Genomic DNA, 18,850 nt, shown 5'->3' with positions numbered 1-18,850 from the left:
TATTTAACAAACAACAACAAACACACCCCAAAATCTAAAGTGACAGCCAAATCCGAAGGCCAATGAAAAATGACTACTTTGGAAATATCCACAAGTAATTCAATCATTCTAAAGAATTACATTTCTGCTTTACATCTCAGGATTTGAGAAATCCACTGCTGAGTTATGAAGATGAGGGACAGAAAACAGCAAAGACTAAAAGAAAAAAATAAATGCATGAAATGATCCCTATGGTAGAAATTTCTACTGAGCCCCAGAAATACTTATTTTATGCATTGAATTCCCCTTTCCCCTCCCACCGCCCATGAAACAAAAACAATTGATGAACAGAATTCAGTTAAAGGGAATCAAAAGGGTAGACCTTGTGGAGGCCTGCCGTCAAAGCCTAGCTGTGTCAGTTGCACAGGAAGACACCCCTTTTCTTCCTATTACAAGCAATCAACATAATGGAACATTATGATTAATATCAGGTAGTGTTAACATCTTTAAAGAAAAAAAAATGATTGCATAAAAGCCAAATGTCAGAGTGCATAACTTTAGCACCAAATCATTTGTAATTTATGTAAATCGAAGAATTCTTTACCTGTTGCTTTCTTTCTGTTCCTCTAATCATCTCATTTTTCACAAGACAAATTTGAGTTTTTAAAAATACTGTTGATAAATCAACTTAAACATTAGTAATGTCTGTCAGTATAAAAAGCAAAATTTACCAGGCAAGCAAACAGGCAAACACTGTTATGTTACTTAAGGTTAGCACTTTGAGGAAGTTCTGAACTGTATTTTTGCCCGAAAATTTACAAGATGTCAAAACTAATTAATATTTTAAAACTGTTAATTAACACAGTCTGATTTCAGAAACAGATGTGAACATGGCTATTTTCTGTTTTAACACAATGTGTAGCAGGTGGAAACCTTGTGCATATTAAACAGAATGCCATGCATGGTATTTTGTTAAGTTAATGCAGTTTAAAGAGAAGTGTGAATCACCAAGCCTAAAACAGTCAAAACACATTTTGATCAACCCTTCTGTTCAAACTTAAGAAAAAGGACCTGGATTATAACATTTTCAATTGCAAATAAAAACTGAGAGCTGTCCCATTAAAAGCATTGGTACCACAGAGTAGGGTTTTACACTGCCCACACAACTTGGTGTTGGAGGTGCTTAGAGCCTGTATTATATTGATTACTTGCCCCCAAAAACTCCTCTGATGTTGTTTCATCTCTGAATACATTCAGAATTTATGCTACTTAGATCTGTACACATATTCTAGAAAGAAAACAAAGCAAAACAAAAAACCAAAACAAACAAACAAAAAAGCCACCTTGCATACTAGTCCCAATTACAAAGCTTCATAATTCTTAGGACTATTTGCAAGAATTAATTCTATGTTTAATACTCAATTTTGAATAAGTTAACAATATTAAATGATTTGAGATAACAAATGCTCATACTAAAAATGAGATACCTTCCTCAAAGTTTATGACTGGAAGAAAAGAAGAAATAAACGAATTTTAAAACCACTACTTGCTTACTTTCGTGTTCATATTCTGTGAAAATTCCAAAATTGTATCGACTCTTGTCCATGCATCAGGATGCTCCTTTAAATGTGTCAGTACTTCTTGAGCCATTCTTTGCTAAAATATTATACAAGAAGAACTTTAAACTCACTTGTTGTTTTGAATCATTTATTAAAATTGAACAAGGTATTGAACAAGGCACGAATCCTAACAGGACAATGGTTCTACCAACTTACAGAAACACTCAAATAATAAGTCTTTAGAGAAATAAAAATGTGTTTGTTATCACTCAAACTTCAATTAAAAATAGGAATATTTATTCCTTTGAAACAACACAGCCTTTTTGGGGTTCTTAAATCAAAGATCTTCTCTGACATAAACAAGTTCTCAGTACTTACAATCAACCAAAAACAACATAGAAAATTTCATCTACTTAGATAAATAATGGTATACTGTTTTACAAGAGTCACCAACCTACCTAACAAAATTTATCCATAAAAATGTATTGTGTGAAGGCATAGAAACTAGGTCTAATACTTTAAATCTCAAATACTTATAGATATATATGACATTAAGATCCTTAGACTAATTTTTTAAAGTCTCTTAAATATATTGTAAACTTGCATTTCTGAATGTCCTCAAATTTCATATATTAAATCCTAGCTTATTTTGAAAGCTTTAAATTTTTAAAAATGCATGCCCTAGCTAGCTGGTATGGCTCATTGAATAGAGCGTCAGCCTACGGACTGAAGGGTCTCAGGTTTGATTCCAGTCAAGGGCACATGCCTGGGTTGTGGGCTCGATCCCCAGGAAGGGGGGGGGGGTGGGGGGTTGGGGCGTGCAGAAAGCACCCGATCAATGATTCTCTCTCATCCTTGACATTTCTATCTGTCTCTTCCTCTTCCTCCCTCTCTGAAATCAATAAAAATAGATTTAAAAAAATTGTAATGCAAACCAAGAAAAAATATTAAATCAATGTAGCCATTATCTAGAATGTGTTTTTCTTTTAAGCATAAAAGATCTAAAACTTATGGAAGTCATCTCTAATAAATTTCTCCAGTGCCATTTCCTTCCTTCGTTCATTCTTTAAAAATAGTCACTATCATGAATTTGGTCTTTTCCTGTCCATATTTACAGAGTATGTGTATGAATTTCATAGAAACTACAGTTGAGTAGCCCTAGCCAGTTTGTCTCAGTGGATAGAGCGTCAACCTGCAGACCAAAGGGTCCCAGATTCGACCTCGGTTGCAGGCCCTTTCTGGCCCCGGCCCTGATCGGGGCTCGTGCAGGAGGCAACGAATCGATGTGCTTCTCACATCGGTATTTCTGTCTGTCTTTCCCTTTCTCTTCCATTTTTCCTAAAAATCAATGGAAAAATATCCTCGGGTGAGGATTAAAAAAAAAAAAAAAAAGCAGCCCTGACCATTTGTTTGGCTCAGTGGCTAGAGTGTCGGCCTGTGGACTGACGGGTCCCAGGTTCAATTCCGGTCAAGGGCATGTACCTTGGTTGCCGGCACATCCCCACTAGAGGGTATGCAGGAGGCAGCTGATCGATGGTTCTCTCTCATTGATGTTTTTAACTCTCTAGCCCAGGGGTGGGCAAACTTTTTGACTCGAGGGCCACAATGGGTTCTTAAACTGGACCGGAGGGCCGGAACAAAAGCATGGATGGAGTGTTTGTGTGAATATAAATTCAAAGTAAACATCATTATATAAAAGGGTACAGTCTTTTTTTTTTTTTTAGTTTTATTCATTTCAAACGGGCCTCCCTCTCTGTAAAAAAAAAATCAATAAAATAAAAAAAATTAGCCCTGACTGGTTTGGCTCAGTGGATAGAACATCAGCCTGCGGACTAAAGGGTCCCAAGGTTCGATTCTGGTCAAGGGCATATACCTTGGTTGCAGACATATCCCCAGTAAGGGGGTATGCAGGAGGCAACTGATCGATGTTTCTAACTATTCCTCTCCCTTCCTCTCGGTTAAATATCAATAAAATATATTAAAAAACATTTCTTTTAAAAATAAAGCTTTAAATGTTTCCAAATCATAGGTGAGGACGGATCCAAAATATTAAATAAATAAATAAAAATAAAAAATAATAGTTGTGTAGTCACCAAATTTTATATCGTGTATTTTATAGAAATCCTCCTGTAATTTGCTCTTTCCATTTGACAGTTTTTAGCTTCCTCACCTTTACTGAAATATGACTGAAATGAACAGTTTTAAAGATCTAGACAGGTTGACATTCATATAGTTTTTTAAACCATTATACTTTTCTGTCTATATATGAACCAAGACTGTTAATTCTATCATTAATAATGTGTGTGTTTCCCTTAAAAAGCACAATCTGGGACCCCTTGGGGGATGTTGGAGAGCCAGTTTCAGCCAGATTCCTGCAGGCCAGGCCGCCAGGCCGCCAGGCCGAGGGACCCCATCAGTGCCCCTAGTATGCATATAAGATCTTTGGTTAATCTCTTCCCGCCCTCTCCTCTCCCCTCTGAGATTCATCAGTCAGTTCCATGTTTCTGTGCCTGTGGTTTCCCCTCCTGCGCTGAGCATCTACCCCTGGTGGTCAGTATGTGTCATAGCTACCAGCTGGTCACTTAGGCTTTTATATATATACTAGAGGCCGGATGCACGAAATTCGTGCAAGGGGCTTTGTCCGGAAGGTCGTTGGGCTACCGGTCTAATTAAGATATTACGCTTTTATTATAGATTTCATTTCATTAAGGACTGATAACTTAAGGGACTATAATTTATTATATAATAGCCAGACTAAAGGCAGAGAGAGTACTTGATGTGAGTTATCTAGGGCTAAAGCACATTTTAGCAGTTCTGATTCTGAGAATCTCTAAATATTCATTTCTTACTAGACATAGAGTTGCATTTAAAATAGTAACAAATAGCACTAGCTGGCTTTGTTCAGTGGTTAGAGCATCAGCCCTCAGACTGAAGGGCCTCAGGTTTGATTCCGGGCAAGGGCAAGTGTGGCAGGCAACAAATCAATGTTTCTCTCTTTTGTCTCTCCCCTTCCCTTCCACAGTCTAAAAATCAATGGAGAAAAATACCCTCAGAATAGGATTAACAAAAAATAAGTAAAATATAAAATAGTAACAAATATTTTAGAGATATCAAAAATCCATGCCTCTTAAAATCATGTTTCCTTTCAGTTTTCCTGTAATTTTACTCTCCAAAGTTAATTCTAGTAATTGCATCCTAGTGTCTTTATTTTGCCCGAATCCCACTATCCTTATATAATATCCTATTACTAACTTAACACTCCAAAGAGGTTAAAAAGAAAAGAGGGAGAAAATCTTGCATCTCCCTGTGTTACTAACTGAATGGTGAAAGTATTCTAGTTGCTAAGCAATAGATTAAAAGAGTTAAAGACAACACAATAGTGGAGAAAACACCCAACTCTTCTGTATCTTTCCCCCCTCGCTGCCTACTTGGCTAAAACTAGAAAAATGCTTATAACAGAAGGTAGTCCTAATGTTTCAGTGCTAAATATCCTACTCCAGCCCCCCCATTTAAGTAAAAGTTCTGTTTACAGATTTAAAAAGGCACCCTTGGGGTGTGGGGGTGAAAGGAGGTCCTTATATGGTGACGGAGAAGATTTGATATTGGGTGGTGGGCACAAGTTACAGAACTTATAACATAAAAACCTACACCTGAACCCTATATGATCAATTAACCAATGTCACCCCTTCAAATAATTTCTTTCCCTCCAAAGTTATGTAATCCTTTTTAAAAAGTTAGACTAACTACAGTTTAGTTTAAGTTTAACCAGTATAATTTCTAGTTGCCATTTTCAGCACATTTTATGAGATTAGGAAAAAATATCTACTGTATTTTAAAAAAAACAATTTGACATCACATATACTAAATCTTTATACTTCCAATAGTACTCTTTAAACAAAATTCCTGTTAAGTATCAGGTACTATAACAGGTGCTTTACAAACCTCATCATTAATCCTCCAATCTCTTGCAAGGTAGGTAATAGTTTATAGAGGAGACTCCAGAGCAATAACTAGAAAACTTACTAGAATAAAATTAAGACAACTAACATGTTTTCTACTACATCTTTCTACTTCTTTTTATTCAAAATAAGATCCTCAAAGAGATGGTTACAAAAAAACAGAACTAGAAGTTTAAAGACATGATTTTTAGAAAAGGAGTTCTTAATCTTTAGGCTCTAAACCTCAGTATCCTTATCCTATGTATATAATAAAAGTGTAATTTGCAAACTGACCAAACGGCCAAACAGCAGAACGACCATCCAGGACCACGCTATGACACCCAATTGTGCCAGGCCAGCCAAGGCAGATGCGATGCGAATGGTCAGGGGCCCAGCCATCGCCCCATTATCACCCTGCAGAGGGAGGCCCAGGCCACCAACCGGTGGGCTGTGGCGGGTGAGCAGGGCCTCCCTCTGTGAGGGAAGTCTGGGGCCAGAGGGAAGCAGGTACCGGGCAGTTGGGGGTGAAGTGGGGGTGGAAAGAAGGTCTACCTACTCTTGCACGAATTTCATGCATCAGGCCTCTAGTCCATAATATAACAAATAGCAGTTTACTGATCATCTTTATGCAACTGATTTGTCATGAGATCTAAACTTAAAATCCTTACATTTGAGAAAGTTTTGCTTTTAAACATAGAAAGTATTTTTTTTCTAAACCTGTTTATTTAAAATTCAAATTTAAAACAAATCATTAAATCTCAATGCTGTGAAACATTACTAAAGGCTGTATTACAACATATTTTTCTTGATAAAAATTACTGTTAATTCTCATTTATAAGCCTAGACTAGAACACTGCTCTCTTCATTTATTCATATGACTTTTAGATATTGTAAATCAGGTTAAAAAAGACAAAGATTAAACAGCAGCAATAACTGAATGATGTGAAAAAATTAAATGCTCATCTTCCTAATGGCTATAGATTTGTGTTTCAAATATCTTCAAAGCTGAGCCCAACTTTTCTTCATGCATTTTTAACCTTACTTTTATACTTTCTTCCAAAAGCAGCTGCTTTCCATACATACATGTTAAAATGAAATTAAGCTTAAAGCTCCATGTTGAATGTACAGCATGAGGAAACAACTACATGATATGTGTGATACAGATGGAGTAACTTTTCCAGGAATGCTTTTGGAGAAAAGAACTCTGATCAACTGCCCGTAGGAATATAAAACTGGACTAACAAGCTTATAAATACCACAGCAGAGTAATTTTTCCACTCACACAATTTTTATGGCCCTTTCCTTTAAAATTCTCATTAACAAGATTTTCTTATCCAACAGAAAGGAAACTTACTCATTTAAAACTTTGACATTAGTTCCACAGGGTGAAGTCTCAAGACTGTCCAGTTTCTTGTTAACATTACATTTTAGAAACATTCCTGCTTCATCTCTCTTTAAATGGGGGATTAAAAACAAACCTCCCACACTTTACAATGATAAAAAATAGATTATGTGGTAAGATAATTCCCTACATTAACAGTACCACCTTTACAAATGTTAAAATTCAAATTAATAGCCCAGCCAACCTATGAACCAGAAGATCATGGTTCCATTCCCAGTCAGAACACATGCCTGGGTTGTAGGCTCAATCCCCAGGGCGGGAGGAGGGGGCACATGCAGGAGTCAACCAATCAATGATTATTTCTCATAGTAGATGTTTCTATCTCTCTTCTCCCTTACTTTCTAAAATCAATAAAAAAATACATATATATTTTAAAATTCCAACAACATAAAGATGTTTGGTATTAAGATTCTTAAAAATAAGTTTATAGGCCAGCTGGTGTGGCTCAGTGCTTGAGTGTCAACCCATGCACCAATAGGTTCGATTCCTGGTCAGGAGACATGCCAGGGTTGTGGGCTCCATCCCCAGTAGGGGGCATGCGGGAAGCAATCGATTGATTTTCTTTCATCAATGTTTCTATCTCTCCCTTTCTCCTCTCTTAAAAAAAAATCAAGCCGAAACCGGTTTGGCTCAGTGGATAGAGCGTCAGCCTGTGGACTGAAAGGTCCCAGGTTCAATTCCGGTCAAGGGCATGTACCTTGGTTGCGGGCACATCCCCAGTAGGAGATGTGCAGGAGGCAGCTGATCAATGTTTCTCTCTCATCAATGTTTCTAACTGTCTATCTCTCTCCCTTCCTCTCTGTAAAAAATCAATAAAATATATTTAAAAAAAATCAATAAAACAAGTTTATGTCTGTGAAGTAGTTTTATAATTTAAATATTTTACATATTAAAAGAATCATATTAACTACAAATGCATGATATATGTATAAGGTACATACTACTTTTACTGTCTCTACAAAGCATTTAATACATTGTGCTCTTTTATTTTTTCTTTCTTCTTTTTCTAAATCCTCACCAGAGGATATCTTAAAATTCTTTTTTAGAGAGTGGAAGGGAGGGGGGGGAGAGAAAAACATTGATTTGTTGCCTCCCACGTGCAGCTTGCATGCAGATCGATCCTGCTGCAACCAAGGTATGTGCCCTTGTTCTTTCTTTTTAAGTTTTTTTTAAGGAAAAGTTAGATGAAAGAAATGCACCTTGTGCTTCTTTTTAAAAATATATATATTTTTTATTGATTTTTACAGAAAGGAAGGGAGAGGGATAGAGAGTTAGAAACATCAATGAGAGAGAAGCATTGATCAGCTGCGCCTCCCGCACACCCCCTACTGGGGATGTGCCCGCAACCAAGGTACATGCCCTTGACCAGAATCGAACCTGGGACCCTTCAGTCCACAGGCCCATGCTCTATCCACTGAGCCAAACCGGTCAGGGCTGCCCTTGTTCTTGACAGCAATCAAACGAGGCACTCTTCAGCAGGCTGACACTTTATCCACTGAGTCAAACTGGCCAGAGCGCTATTTTTTATTAAATGGAGTAAATGTTTAAGAATAACAGAACAAGTATAAGAAAATATTATTCCACTCTAACTGTGTCAAAATATAATGCAGTCCTAGCCGGTTTGGCTCAGTGGATAGAGCGTTAGCCTGCAGACTGAAAAGTCCCCGGCTTCATTCGGGTCTAGGGCACATGCCCAGATTGCAGGCTTGCCCCGCACGGGGGATTGTGAAGGAAGCAGCAAATCAATGATTCTCATCACTGATGTGTGTGTCTCTCTCTCCCTATCCCTTCCTCTCTGAAATCAATAAAATATATATATAAAATCCAATTTCTCTCTCCAGATATGTCTCATTTCTATTTAATTCTGAATTAATACAAACTATGGAATACTTTTTGAAAAGGCAATTATTTAAACCTGTATTCAAAATCCAACAACTTTGTTACACTATGCTCTAAAGTTTTGAACAGCTACTTTACCTGGGCTCCTTCTCCATGGTATAAGCAATTCACCACATTGTCTAAAAGGTTGATATCCAGTTTTTGGCTGAAATCAAGCAGCTGACGAGCTGCATGGTCTGCTAACATTGTCATAATTGCTGGCATAGATTACTGAAAATAAAGAAAAAATATTTAAGGTATCTATGAAGTTTTGATAGTATCAGTCAAAACTTTCTACTCAGTTATTTTACTTCAACCATGTTCACACAAATATTTTAATGAGTATTTCAGAGATTTAACAAAAGCAAATAAAAGCTGAAATTACTTAGCTACTCCATAACCATACCAGTTATTAGCATCTATTCACCTCTAGATGACAAATAAATTGTATTATTCTCTACTAACATTTATATAGTTACCCTAACCTGTTTTTAGGATGAATCTATTAAGAATTTATGGCCCTAAATATTGACAGTTCAAAGTCTTGATCTCAAATTTTTAAGTACAGATGAGCATGTTTATTTTCCCCCTTCATAAGTAGGTCTAGTTCAGCAAAAACTTACTTCCCTCATTTCATGTTACCTTAATTTTTTTAAGATATACTGAAAAGGCAAGAAGATGCTAAAAATTAAATGTGGTACACAAGTTTTGCTATTGTATGTGTCAATGATTAGCAGGAACCACCAGCCTAACAAATTTGGTACTCTTATCGTCTATAAAGAACTTAAGTTTTTATATGCTATTAAACCATCTACATTTGTTTCTTTCAACCCTCAATGAATTTGGGACTCAGGTTACAAGCATACAAATTCCCTGAATATATGGTCTAGAAAAAAACACCTTTATGAAAATACGTCAAACAAGATTTTTTTTCCTTCAAATTTCCAGATCTTCATTGGCAAGGTAAAAACTGTAAAACTTGTCAACTATTTTCCAAATAAAAACAAATTCCATCACAACAGAAAATGAGCTTCGTCACCTCAAAAAATGTACTGGCTAAAACCTACTGGTTCATATGCAATGTTATCCTTTTAAGAGGATTCCACTCCAAGATGCTGGCACACATCCACATTTTTGTTGCTCAGCAATATAAAAATTTTTCCTTTGCTTTTTATTTCAAAGTTAATGCCACTCAAGTCTGACTGGCTAGTAAATCAGTACTCCTTAACATTTTGGGGTCAAGATGCCTTACAATCAGAGGGCATGATAGTTCTTGCCAAATTAAAAGCTAATAGTTTTGTATACAATTACGAAAGATGCCAGACTCTTTGAAAGCCAGGCACGAAACCTCAGGTTAAGAACTCTTAGTTTATTGTATTTAGACCCAACAAGGCTAGATGGTCATCTCCACTTGTCCCCCTTTTAAAAACCTTCCAGGATCAGGAAATGAGTGGCTAATTTGATTATGTTTGGACAAACTAGCTTGATCAAATGTTTTATTTAATGATAATGTCAGTTACAACAAATTAGAATTCGGTTAAGTTAGACATAATGTAAAAAAAATCAAGGTACTAAGAGATGAAGGGCCCGACCTGGTTTCTCTCAGTGGATAGAGCATAGGCCTGTGGACTGAAGGGTCCTAGGTTCAATTTCGGTCAAGGGCACATGCCATGGTGGCAGGCTCCTCCCCCACGGGGGGCATGCAGGAGGCAACCGATCAATGATTCTCTCTCCTTGATGTTTCTCTCTCTCTCTCCCTTCTCTGAAATCAGTAAAAAGATTAAAAAAAAAAAAAAAAAAAAAGAGGCTTGAGAATCTGCATTAAAAAAAGAGTTGAAGGATTTTTAGTAACCTGAAGTCTGTTGATCTACTGAGGACAGTAAAACCTGTAAGATTTCAAAAACTTTTATTGAAGTTATTAAACGTGTTTTTTAGTAGAGTACCTGGCATACACAACAAAAAACCTTTGTTCTAAATACTAACATAAAAAGGGAAATGCGATTCAAATAAAGTTGTTTCAATTTCCTCCCTTCAAGAGCCAGACAATTTTAAAAGATCAGAACCACCTTAAAAGTTAAAGCTGAAAACAATGTCCACAAAGCTTCAAGATCTACATATCACGTTTTCGATTTTTTTTTTTTTTTGGTTAAACATTGAACGAACTTTCCTATTTGGCCTATCCTAATTTAATAACCAAAACAAAAAATAAAATGACTCTAAAAAATTTCATTTTCAAGTAATTGTTCTCTCAGAGTTCTCTGAGCTAAATTCTTTTGAAAAAAAAAATCAGGTTTAGAATAGAAGCTTGTGTTAAATACTGAAGAATTTGCCTCTTTAGAACTAGCGGCTATCTTCGATATGACCTGCCTATTCTTGAACCGTAGAGTACATACAGAAATGGCGGCTTTCTGGTCAATGCCAAGCACATTTAGTCCCCCAAATCAAGTAGCTCCCAAAGCATTCTTTCCACTAACTGCAGTGCCCCATGCACTTAGGATATACAACCAGGCAGCCTGATAGCCACAGCGAGAAGGGTGAAACCACAAACGCTTCTTCCCCTTGGAACACTCAATCCTCAAATCCACTCGCTGGGGAGCACACACAAGGGATTTTACCCAGCAATGTGGTGGTTCTACAAGTGACGGACTACCGACTTCAAACTCAGAGGCAGGCAGCCACCTACTGCCACTCCCATCCAAAACCAAGAAAAGCATAACCGTTGGCTAATGATAACTACACAGCAGGCAAAATAATAACAAAAAAGCCCAAGTCGCTAGAGCAGAGAGACTGCTCCCCTAGGTGTGTGGGCCAGGGCTGGCTCCATTCACTAGAAACACACCGCACGGGGCCCGCCCTCCCTCGCTCCGAGCCCATTCGCGGCACTTCTGCCTCCAGCTCCAGGAGCGCGCACTCACCCCGCCCAGACTCGCAGGAGGCAGCGCCAGGCGCCCGAAGTTCGCCGCCCCATTCTCTATGCAGCATGGCCTCTGCGTGATCAGGAGGTCCGGGCCGGGCAGGTCTCTAAGGCTTCCTCTACTACACCACTCCTCCCACCCACACCAAACTCCGAGAACCCGGAATGGAGGAGGATTAGGACGGCATCCACTATGAAATAGCAGCAGTAAAAACCGATCGCAACCAACTCAAGCCGCCGAGAACCAACTATGGCACGAAACCCGATTTGCAGATCCTTGGGGGTAAAAAAATCAACCCATCTTCCCTACTTCTAATCTCACTCTGCAAAAAAACACAACGATTTTGAGTTTCCTCGCAGGAGGTGCAGGGACGCGGCAGCCCCTCCCTCCCTCCCCCGATCCCAAGCTCTCCACCGAGCGGCCACGTGATGCAGGCGGACGTTTCAATGCTGCTGCTGCTGCTGCTGCACTAAATATTTCTGGAAACTTCCACTCCTAATAATTTACAGCGATGTTCCTGAAGTCACCCCAACTCCTGCCCAGCCCTGTGGGCTGGGGAAGCCCTTCCACCCCCGCGCTGGGGCCCGGCTCCACCACCACGCTCCTCGCTCGCCTCCACCGTCACCCGCACACGCGGATGACCCAGCAAGCGTTTCCCCTCCCGCGGCCGCCTCCCCGCCTCCATCTCCCAGCGGCAGAAGCGGCTCCATTCAATCGCAGGCTGCGCTGGGCCCGCCGCCGCCTCCTCGGCCCGCTTCCCGCGGCCGCCGCCGCGCCCCACGCCGGCCTCCTCCCGCCCGGCCGCGCCGCCGCCCGGCCCCGGCCCCCGGCCCCGAAGACACAGGCGACTTACCCAGAGATGGAACCAACTGCTTCTTCCTTCCTGGTCGGGGGATTAGGGAGAGGGAAGGTGGGGAGAGGGGAAAGGGGAGGAAATCAAGGTGGGTTTCAGTTTTCCCACCTTAAAAAAAGGAAATTAAAAAAAAAAAGATGAGGGCAAAAAAAAAAAAAAAAAAAGGCTCAACAATATTTACTATCCAGGGACACTTCACCCCGACACACACACACACACACCCCCACACACACCCAAAAAAGGAGGGGAATTAATCTGAGAAATAAATGCTCCCGCCTGGCTGGGGAGTAAGGGGAGGGGGAGGGGAACGGGGTCAAGTCCCAAAGATTCAGCCCCGGGGGGACCCTCCAGCTACAGGCGGCGGCGGGAGCGGCAGGAGTCGGGGTGTAGAGTCCACACGGCCGGGGGACGCTCAGCCGCCAGTTGCAGTCCGACTTCCCCTACCAAAACACGGCTCCCTCTCTCACGCGGCTCCGGCGCTGGCCCCCCCACCCCGGCTCGCCTAAACTTTCCCCCCTTCTCCTGCTTCTCAGCGACTGGTGGTTCCCCCTCCCCCTCGGGTGGTTGCACGGACTGCAGCAGCAAAGACTGGAAGAGGCAGCGCCGCCCGGGCTGTAGCTACTGTTGCTCTTGCTGATGCTGTAGCTCCCGCTGGTCCTGCCGCGGCCGCTGCAGCCGCTTCTCCCCCTCCTCCTAGTGCCTCAACTCGGAACCGGTTGAAACCGGTTCAGACTGGGAGATTCCATCTCGGTTGAGTTTTCAGCCCATGGCGCCGCGGAGCGTTTGGAACCTGGGCCTCCGCCCCCAGCCCGCCCGTCTATTGGCCTGTTCCAGCCACAGCCGCGCCATCAGCCCACCTCTGATTGGCCAGATCGCCCGTCAATCCCACCTCAAGTCTCCACACGAGCCCGCCGCTTCTGCCTCCGCCTCTTTCCAGCAGCGATTTGTCCGCAGAGTGGGGGGAAGGGAATTGGGGCGGGTCGGAAAAGAGCGAGAAGGGGGGGGTGGAGGAGGAGGAGGTGGGACCAGAGTTGAGCCCAGCAGAGGAGACAGCTAAGAGAAGCCGCGAGGAGGACTGGTTCGATCATCCGTCAATCAAATGCAGCCCGCCCTCGACTTCCCGTTCCCCGCCCGCCGCTCCCCCTCCCAGGGCTTAGTCCGCGGGCCCGGCCTTTCCGACCCGCTCATTGGCTGGCGCCTTTGGTGACGAAGAGGGTGGGGAGCAGCTCGTGAGCTGGTGGTGGCGCGAGTTTGAGCGCGGCGCGCGGCATCCTTCTCTCGGCTTCCCGGGACCCGCGGCGGCCCGCCCCTGCCCGCTCCCGCCAACCTGCGTGGCCTGAGCCCGCCGGGATGAGGACCCGCCCCTCGATTGGGGCCGCGCTCTGAAGAGGGAGTGCGCGCCCAGTGTTTTTTTTAATAGGGGAGGGGGTTGAGAACAAGCGAAAACCACACGCCCAGCCCAAGTGTAGGCCCCAGGCTCTCATCTATTTCCCAGCCCTCGGCTCGGGGCCTGGCGTTGGTGGGAGAACAAGCCCAGAAGGAGGTTAGAATAAGGTGCGGGGTCGTTGGCTCTTGGCGCTCTGTGATCTCGGAGCCCTGGACAAGATACCTGAAATAGTTCTTGGGCAAGTCTTCAAATGTTAACTCTTCCCCAGACTGGCATTTGGCTGCTTCAACAACCAACCCTCTGTCTTGTAGAATTGTGCTCCTGAAACCTATATAATTGTGTTAACCACGGTCACACCAATAAATCTAATAAAACGGCAAAACAAATAAAACCAACCCTTCCTAAAAACTAAGCCTATCATCCCGGGAATTGATGCAGCATCGCGCGTGGGTAAACTTGCAAGCCAGGTGCCCCCCTTGCCCCGTCTCTAGGTGTGTTTCTTTTCAGCAGAGCTGTCCTTCACTCGCCGCCATCGCCAGGTGGCATTTTCTTTGAAAGTCACATGCACGTGGCCTTTCACATGGTTGCCTCTGCTTTGTCCCCAGGTGCCCTCCAAATCAGCTTTCCTGGTTATCTGATTAAGAAGCAGCAAGCTACCCACCCAAATTTTACGGGCCTATTGTGCCACCAAGAGGTTGATAAATGGTTTATTACATCAACACAATTTTCTTCAGCAAATCCTCACTCACAGCACCCTTAAGAATAACTCCCTCCACATGATCTCACTCATATGTGCAATCTAATGAACAAAATAAAATGAGGAACGAACTATATCCAGAGACACAGAAGCATGGAACAGACTGGAATCTCAGAAGGAAGGTGGGTGGGTGGGTGGGAAGCGATCAACCAAAGAACTGGTTTGCAAATAAGCATAACCCATGGACACAGACAATAGGGTGGTGAAGGCCTGGAGGGGCTGGGGGGGGGGGGGGGCTAGAAGGGGTCAGAGAGGGGGGAAAGGGGACATATGTAATACTTTCAACAAAGATTTTTAAATTGGGGGGAGTGGAGGGGGGTGAGTAACTCCCTCAGCCTCCAATAAGAAAACCCCAGTAACGTAATGCCTAGATTTACCAAAGTGTTGTTGAGTGACTTTCAGACCTAAGGTTTTTATGCATTGCCTACCTGAATAATATTAAACCATAATGTATAATATATATGATGTACACTGATCATTTGGAATACTTATATTCTATTACTAGAAAAACTGGGGCTGTCTTGTGTTTTAAAAAGTTTTTTCCTCCACATTTTTAGCTCTTTGACCAGAACACTGATTTTTTTTTAGATGGCAGGACAATAGGAATAAAAACTGGGATATTTGTGTTCTTTTTACTAGTTCACATTGTCTCACAAAACAATAACATTCATCAGATATAAGAGCAACAGAAACTCATAAATTTCTTTCTACCACTTATGTATTTCTATGTTTTAAATGTTTTTATTGATTCAGAGAGAGAGAGAAAGAGAGAGAGCAAGAGGGAGAGAGAGAGACATCCATATGAGAAAAACATCAATCAGTTTCCCCTTCCCCTGCTTCCCACAACCTGGACATGTACCCTGACCCAGAATCAAACCAGCAACCGTTCAGTGCAGGGACAATGCTCAACCAACTGAGCCACACCGGCCAGGGCACTTATTTCTATTTTTGTAAGTTATTTTTAGTGCTCACTTCAGCAGCACATACAGTGTGTCTCCCCCAAAAATGTATGCATATTTTAACAGCTGATAGCTCAATTTTGAAAATGAAATGAACTTTAATAAACACTGCCTTTATAATTATTCAGTGTGTGTATACTTTTTTTTGGACACCCTATATACTAAAATTGGAGCGATATAGATAAGATGGGCATGGCCGCTGGGTAAGGATGGCATGTAAATTTGGGAAGTGTTCCAAAATTTTCTAAAATTGTTTTTAAATTTAAAAAACAATTCATGGCCCTAACCGGTTTGGCTCAGTGGATAAAGCATCGGCCTGAAGACTGAAGGGTCCCAGGTTCGATTCCGGTCAAGGGCATGTACCTTGGTTGCAGGCACATCCCCAGTAGGGGTTGTGCAGGAGGCAGCTGATTGATGTTTCTCTCTCATCCATGTTTCTAACTCTCTATCCCTCTCCCTTCCTCTCCCTTCCTCTGTGTAAAAAATCAATAAAATATATTTTTAAAAAAGCAATACATGATCACTGTAAATAATTCAAATAATAGAGAAAGAATTATCTGCAGTTAAAAATAAAAATCCCTTTCTTATGCCTTCCCCATTTCCTGTCCCTGTCTAGAGATAATCATCTTTTAGGGTATGGTCTGTATGCTTTGATGTATTTTCTATCGATTTACAAATATGTTTGCGATGTGTTTTGTTCAATATATATGACATCATACTATACATATTGTTCAGTGACTTATTCTTTACTTAACAGATCAGAATGTATAAATCCACCTCAACCTTATACCAGTCCCATAGCTTTCCCCATCTCAGTACCATAAAATTTATGGTATAAATCATTCAACCATTTCCCTACTGAGGACAATTGGGCTATTTCTGGTTTTCTCTCATGACTAATACTTCAGTGAACACCCCATACATTTATCTTTAGACACATATGTGAATATATCTTTGGTTAACACCCTAAAAGTGCAATTACTTTGTCAAAGGCAATATATATTTACTACAGGCCTGGTGAACGAAATTCGTGCACAGGTAGGGTCCCTAGGCCTGGCCAGCGATCAGGGCCAATCAAGTTCCCCACCTCCCCAACTCTGCCTTCTCCTTCCCTCGCAGCCTGTGTGCCACCACTGCTGCTGGTCACCCGCCATGTTCCGTAACGCCCCCTGGTGGTCAGCGCACATCATAGTGAACGATAGAACTCCCAGTCTCCCGGTCGAACTCCTGAGGGGACACTTTGCATACTCGCCTTTTATATATATAGATTATTGTGGTAGGTACTGCCAAGGTGTCCCCTAAAAAGATTGTATCAATTTACATATCACACTATATGAACAGTACCTGTTTGTTCCCTATTAAAGCTATAAATATTTGCTATTAAAATCACACCAGAGTCGCCCTAGCTGGTTTGGCTCAGTGACTGGAGCGTCAGCCCAAGGACTGAGGAGCCACGGGTTCTACACTGGCCAAGGGCATGTACCTCGGTTGCAGGCTTGATCCCCAGCCCCGGTCGAGATGCGTTCAGGAGGCAACCAATTGATGTCTCACATCGATGTTTCCCTTTCTCTGTCTCTCCCCCTCTCTCCCACTCTCTAAAAATTAATGGAAAAAAATGTCCTCTGATGTGGATTAACAACAACAACAAAAAAGATCACAACATTTTTCTTGAGTGTGAGCTCTTCAAAAAATATACAAATAATAAGATTTTGTGCCTATGTAATGTAATCTCTGCCTTTCTAGACTAGAACTGCAGACAGGGGCAGGTGTTATTTCTCCCTTCTGCTTTTTCTCGCAAATGAACGGTGTGGGGTGTGGAGAGTGATTTCAGGCATTTGCACTGTAGTGGGAATGAGAACGCTGCAAGTATATTTCTTATGAAATCAGGGTGGCTAGGGGAAGAAAACAGGACCACTAATGAGACCTGAAGAGACAGAAAGAGGACCAGTGAGGGAAGAGAGACTAAATGGGGCTTCCGAGGCAAACTTTGCCTGTCTTGGAAACTAGAGGGGGAAGTAGAAACTCATGCAGATCTGAGAAGGCATCTGTCAGAATGTCATAAGGAGGTTCTTGGTAGGAGGGCATAAGAGAATTTGCTTTTGTTGGCCCCAGAGAACATGAAATCCCGAAGGTCTCATGTACAACATAAACTTCATTGGTTGTTGAAGACTGTAGCCAAACAACTTATACTGTGGAAATAACTGGCACGCAGAAAAGCATACAAACATTACTTGAGGGACAAAAAATGCCTTCATTTATGAATTCCACATCTATGTTCCAAATTCTGCTGCTACAGAAGATATATAGCTCTGTAGTAACTCTGCAGCGGAGAGAGATACATTTGAACTGTACAAACAAAGTGGGTTTCACAGGATCAAATAATATTCTTATGAATGTTGCCACTTTTTAAAAAAAGTTGGAGTTGCAAAATGGGACAGTGAAAAATGTCTGAAAGCAGATCTGGATTCTCCTACTCCTTCTGCCCTTAATAAGACAGCAGAGCTCTTCACCATCTCTGAAGTGATCTAACTGTTAGAAGGTTTCTAAGGTGCTTTTTAAAAAAATACATTTTATTGATTTTTACAGAGAGGAAGGGAGAGGAAGAGGGATAGAGAGTTATGAACATTGATGAGAGAGAAACATCGACCAGCTGCCTCCTGCACACCCCCTACTGGGGATGTGTCTGCAACCAAGGTACATGCCCTTAACCAGAATCGAATCTGGGACCCTTCAGTCCTCAGGCCGATGCTCTATTCACTGAGCCAAACCAGTTAAGGCTCTAAGGTGCTTTCTGTGTGTTCCTTTCTTTTGAAGATTAGAGCAGATACATAGAAATACAGAAACTTTTTTATTAGGGATTTTGCCAATGTGTTTGCCTTAAGGAAGCATTCTCTATACTTATTCAGATATTCACTTATTTAACTAATATTTTGAGTTCTGTCATGTGACATGTAGTGTGTTGGGACTGAGGATACAATTATAAGAAAAACCTTTTATTTCTCTTGACAGAAAAAGACCAAATGATAAAAAAATATTTTCTTGAGACATGATTTTTTCCTATAATTGGATCTATAATAGTTTCTGAGTAATCACACACTTTCATAAATTTGAACATGTTATATTTAATAAGTGGGGGTTAATTTAGTTGCATTGTTGGCTTTTTTTAAATACCAGGGCATTATTTTCATCGAACAATATTGGAAGAGGTATTTGAAGACATTTC

The 18,850-nt window shown here is 41.4% G+C and overlaps 1 protein-coding gene and 1 pseudogene across 9 annotated transcripts in view; one reads left to right on the top strand and one right to left on the bottom strand.

Moving 5' to 3' along the window:
• XPO1 (exportin 1) overlaps positions 1-13,256 on the bottom strand; it is a 55,064-nt gene extending 41,808 nt beyond the window's left edge. Inside the window, exons 1-4 of one of the 9 annotated variants that reach the window (XM_036334423.1) lie at positions 12,525-13,256; positions 8,856-8,987; positions 1,534-1,635; positions 584-613 (exon numbers count right to left, since the gene is read on the bottom strand). In XM_036334423.1, the coding sequence (XP_036190316.1) occupies positions 584-613; positions 1,534-1,635; positions 8,856-8,981 (258 nt within the window). In that variant the 5' untranslated portion in view covers positions 8,982-8,987; positions 12,525-13,256. Of the gene's footprint in view, positions 1-361; positions 426-583; positions 667-1,533; positions 1,636-8,855; positions 8,988-12,524 lie in introns of those variants that run through there. The other 8 variants (XM_036334421.1, XM_036334422.1, XM_036334424.1 and 5 more) reach the window with 8 other exon arrangements.
• A 2,517-nt stretch (positions 13,257-15,773) lies between these two features.
• LOC118669518 lies at positions 15,774-15,871 on the top strand (annotated as a pseudogene).
• Positions 15,872-18,850: the final 2,979 nt, after the last annotated feature.

The sequence above is a fragment of the Myotis myotis genome, unplaced genomic scaffold, assembly GCF_014108235.1.
Source record: "Myotis myotis isolate mMyoMyo1 unplaced genomic scaffold, mMyoMyo1.p scaffold_m19_p_14, whole genome shotgun sequence".
In the NCBI taxonomy this organism is placed as follows: domain Eukaryota; kingdom Metazoa; phylum Chordata; class Mammalia; order Chiroptera; family Vespertilionidae; genus Myotis; species Myotis myotis.
The sequence above is the reverse complement of the archived record's forward strand: the minus strand, read 5'-3'. Positions and strand labels throughout refer to the sequence as shown.